We start from the raw sequence: 4,683 nt of genomic DNA, 5'->3' as shown, positions 1-4,683 counted from the left end.
TACCGATTGTCCATACCTATTTATAGGTTTGTAAATTGATTGTTGTACACTTGTAAATACTGCAATAGATTTTATCTTTTTACCATCCTGATCTTTTTCGGTAATTTCAAAATAAAATTGGTATCGCGAGTGATTTAAAGCGGTGATACATGAATTAGGCATTTGTTTAACCCCACTTATGAATCCCAAATCGAAGTGACATCGATCCTCGTCATACACTTGTCTACCCAGAGATTTGCTAATTACCCAAATCAAGCCGCCAAAAGTGATAATATTTGTGGAACCGATCTATAATGATTAGAGATCACATATACCAAGTTACCAACAATGATCATATTGTTGACTTTTATATACTGTTTTACCCGCAAAGTAACTTTATCATAAGTTGCGAGACAGGGTACATAACCGTTACACCAGCACCTCTTCGACTGACGTGGCATCCACATTTGAAAACAAAATCTTTCGGTCTATATTCAAATGTACTTTCGACCGTTACATTTGGACTTCCACTCAAACTCTTTAGTTTTACTTCTCAACTCCTCCTCAGTACTTGCCTACAATCTCACTTCTCACTTTTTGCAATGGCGACTAAATTCATTTTTACGGAAGAAGAAATGGCGATTGACGAATGTCTTGGATACCCAAAAGCTTACGCGAAGCTTTGTAGAGATCACCATGTCAGTCCTTATAGCCATGGACCTCCTTTCACTTTTCTTCCGTTCGCTTTGCCGCATCAGGAGGTACACAATGTCTAAACTTCTGTTATTCCGTCGTCCAACTAAGTTGGATCGTTCGGTTGTTCTTCTTTTGCTTGAATTGTAGCTACTTCGTAATATACTTTTCTTGAATTCTATAATTTCGAAGGTGATTTGTGCTGTTGGGTTTTGTTCTGTGTGAAGAAGATGATCTAGTACATACCAATTGTTTGGATTCAGTTAGCTTTCACTTCTAGATTTCGCGTCTTGCTTCGATAGGATTACAAGTTTCATTTGTAGGATTCTTCTGCTATGCAGGTTTCAAGAGGAAGAGAACTAGACCAGTTATTTCCAGTAACTGATCTTGAAGCAAAGCCTTCAACAAAACCTAAATTATATGCCAGCCTTCTATGGAAGCAACTCAACCACCTCGGGTTTGCTCTAAATTGGCTCTTCAATTATATATATACAAGAAATAGATAATGCAATATAAACGTCTTTCATGTTGAATTTTCAGGAATGCTGGTTTCGATCCAGCTAAATTTCGTGTAGATCCATATGGCAATGTTCTGTATTACCACGCAGATTCTGCTTCTCCCTTGGCTTGGGAAATTGATCACTGGTTCCCCTGTTCCAGTAATGACTAATGCCCTTTCTCTTGAATTTCTCATCACATTACCATTTCGTCTCCGGTTCTCTAGTTTATGATGCTTGGTTCTCTTTTGTGGAAATTGCAGGAGGAGGGAGAACTGTTCCAAGCAATCTGCGACTAGTGCAGTGGCAAGTATGTAAGAAGAAACGTAACAAGCTGGAATTTCTTGTTCCATGGTGGGATCTACAATTAGGCATCTCAGTGAATCAGTTTCTATCCGTGTTTGCTTCATCACACTCTGATTTCAGGTTGGGGTATAGTTCTCACCTTGAATTTAAAAATTAAGAATGTGTAAACACTTGACATGAATTTTTATAACGTCAACAGGAATAGAGCATTCTCATTATTGTTTTTCGAAGGTGAGAATGAAGAATTGAACGATTCTCAATCAGTGGATTCACATGTATTTCCACAACATTTTGTTGAGACAAAACAGAAGCTAGGACTTGCTCCGGCTGCCATTGTTTTATCTCGAAAAGAATCTTCAGGAACATCATCAATCCTAAGGTCTGTTGATCTCAATAGAAAATTGAGAGCTAACTTCTCTTCAACAGGTTAGTACAGGAAGAAAAAAAATGTAACCTCACTTTTTATGGTTTCTGCATGTACTAATCATCCTTTCCTTCTGCTTTGGTTATTGCAGACACCACGAAAATCACGGCGGATGATAATGAATCTCTTTGCAAGTCAATTCAGATATTCAGACCAAGTATGTCGAAAGAGAATGAAAATCCTGATGCAGATACCAACCCCTATTTAACTATCGCGATAGCCAGAGATTCCTTGAGGCAGAATGAAGAGAAACAAGCTGAGATCCGCAAATTAGATCAAGAATTGGATGAACTGAATAAGAATAACGAACTTGAGAGGATAACTCTTCAAGACCTAGAGTTGGTGCTAATTAAGCGCAGAAGAAGGGCCGAGAAGAGTAGGCGCTTAGCAGAGGCACAATCCTCATACAAGGGGTTGCTTGAGAAGATGATTCGAGATGCTATGCACCAGTAAGATTGAATGATTGTTTAAAATATTATCTTAAGAATACCAATTTGAAAATCTCATGATATATTTATGCAGGAGTGTCATTTATAAGGAGCAACTTAGGTTGAACCAAGCTGCTACAAGTGCCCTCATGGCAAGACTTGAAGCACAAAAAGCAATTTGTGATGAATCAGAGAAAGATCTCCACAGAAAGTTCAAACAAAAAGATGAAATTGAGAAGCAGATCAGGCCTCAATGGGAGCATGCTAGGAAGAGGTCAAGAGTGGAAGAAACACCAGATGAGGAAAGGGATAATAAGGCGGCGGTGCTGTGCTTGCCTGAAATCAAGCTAATGAAGCCTTTACAGAAGGAACTGAGAGTGTTTCTAGAGGAAGAGCAGAAGGCATCCGAAGCTGGTTTGTGTTCTATTGAAGAACGAGCACAAGAAGAAAAGAATGAACGAGAAACTAGTATACTCACAGAGATGCCATGGCAGTACAAGTCTCTGAATTTAGTGGAGGATGAAACACTACTAGAGGATAAGCTTCAGAAGTTAAACATTGAGGAAGTCAACAACAGGATGAAGAATACAGCAGATTCTGTTATTCAGAGCCCAGAAAATGAGGATGAAGCATCGAGGAAGCAACGTGGAAAAGGGAATGTGGAGAAGTGGCTGCAAATTCTTTTAAGTGATTCCAAAGAACCATCTCCTGTAAACTCGCCACATCAGATCACTCATGAAGATGCCAAGAGCAGGACAGATGAAATAATCGGAAAATTGAAATTTCCAGTATCCGAAGAAAGGGAGGGGTTTAATCAGAAGTGCAGTGAGACCACCAAAGCAGTCCAAGCAAGAAATTGTAAGAAGAGAACTGAACAAGTTGAAATGGATGGCCGTAACATGTTGTCCCAGAAAAGCAATGCAAGTGAAGTTCCTAGTATGGGTAAAGGTGTTGGAAGTTGTAAGAGCTTTGAAGGGAAGGAGAGAAAAGAGAACAGTGGAAAAGACAGGGGGCTGTTAAGGTCTGAGAGTGCTAGAGCATTTAGGCCAATCCCATATTCTCCTTCAGTTATCTTGGGAATGAAAAAGGGAGTTGATTGCATAGGGAAGAAGCCAATAGTAATTGGATCTGATGAAGACGGTGATGAGGATCATAGAGTGGAAAACAACTTCTTCAAATCATCTATGAAGACGATAAAAAGGGCAGTTAAGATATGATGAATCGTGACTTCCTCAAATCATAAGACGATAAAAAGGGTAATTAAGATATGAGGAATTATTATTTTCATTGCTTAGTGCAAGTATTTTTCTATTCTTTCGTCCTGAATCTGTATTTAGATATGGTTGTGGGAAGTGGGAATATATTAAGTATACCTTGTGGAACTTGTAAGTGTACTATTTATTCCCTTTCCTTTCATCAATTCTCGACAGAGTTTGTTCTTACTTGTCAACTCACAAGATTCCAGAAAGCAATAGCAAGTATAGCTTCAGAAACAAATGGTTATACTATAAACTCTCAATTATCGAGGCACGAGGTCATCATTAGGTGAACAAGGTTCTCTACAAATTTAGAATTGTCATTTCTGAAATCTCAATCAGTAGAGTACACTATAATTAACAAGGCCATTTATATTGGACCAGACTTTTTTCTACCACTAAATATCCTTGTTAAAATATTAAAACAAATTATTCAATGCCTTTAAGAAGGACTACCTTGTCATTTCAAAATTTACTACCATTTATACTCTTAAGATTACATAGTACTTTAAGGACGTGTATGTAAATTCAAGTCGGAAATCAACTACACACCACTATTCAATTGTTCGGGCCTTAACCTTCACATTAAATGCAAGAAACCAGCCGTCTTTTTTCGCGACTTACCTTTATACCGAAATTAAATGCAAGAAATCAGCCGTCTTTTTTCTTCTTCTCTTCTTCTTATGCGCCTTACTCTATCCCAAATCTCCCCTAATTTGTTCTCCCTTAAAAGAACTTAAACTGGAAAACCAAAAACAAAAAAAAAAAAAAAACATATACCCCTAATTGTAAGCTAACTTCTCATTAACACGGAGAAAGGAAACAATCTCATCAACGAATTATATTTCCACATTTTGCAAACCATTGATTCGTAAGTTTCTGTTAGTATTATTCTTGATTTAGCATCTGTTTTTTGTGTATTTTCTTGATCTTTGATTTTTGTTGGGTTTTGAACTCTATTCAAATCAGAACTATAAAGAATGTAACTTTTATTCTTCTTCTGAATAGAAAATAAAAAACCCCAGTCACAACGAAAAAGAAGGCACCAAAGGCCGTTCCAGACAGTTCAATCAATTAAGCAAGTTTTTCAAAAAAAACCT

At 37.6% G+C, this 4,683-nt stretch overlaps 1 protein-coding gene across 1 annotated transcript; it reads left to right on the top strand.

Annotated features, from left to right (window-relative positions):
- The first annotated feature begins 398 nt into the window (after positions 1-398).
- Positions 399-3,777, top strand: LOC147510670 (trichohyalin). The gene is made up of 7 exons (XM_086602566.1): positions 399-740; positions 1,014-1,129; positions 1,213-1,331; positions 1,433-1,595; positions 1,675-1,901; positions 1,991-2,348; positions 2,422-3,777. The coding sequence occupies exons 1-7, from the start codon at positions 582-584 to the stop codon at positions 3,542-3,544; spliced, it is 2,265 nt and encodes a 754-aa protein (XP_086458692.1). The 5' UTR covers positions 399-581; the 3' UTR covers positions 3,545-3,777.
- The last annotated feature ends 906 nt before the right edge of the window (positions 3,778-4,683 follow it).

Source organism: Coptis chinensis, chromosome 3, assembly GCF_015680905.1.
Source record: "Coptis chinensis isolate HL-2020 chromosome 3, ASM1568090v1, whole genome shotgun sequence".
NCBI lineage: Eukaryota > Viridiplantae > Streptophyta > Magnoliopsida > Ranunculales > Ranunculaceae > Coptis > Coptis chinensis.
Note: the sequence above shows the minus strand (reverse complement) of the source record. Positions and strands in the feature narration are given on the sequence as shown.

Coding starts and splice junctions, on each gene's coding strand:
- LOC147510670 (XM_086602566.1), top strand. CDS start 582: ATGGCGACTAAATTCATTTTTACGGAAGAAGAAATGGCGATTGACGAA. Junction 1,332..1,432: donor TCACTGGTTCCCCTGTTCCA/GTAATGACTAAT, acceptor TGGAAATTGCAG/GAGGAGGGAGAACTGTTCCA. Junction 1,596..1,674: donor TCATCACACTCTGATTTCAG/GTTGGGGTATAG, acceptor TAACGTCAACAG/GAATAGAGCATTCTCATTAT.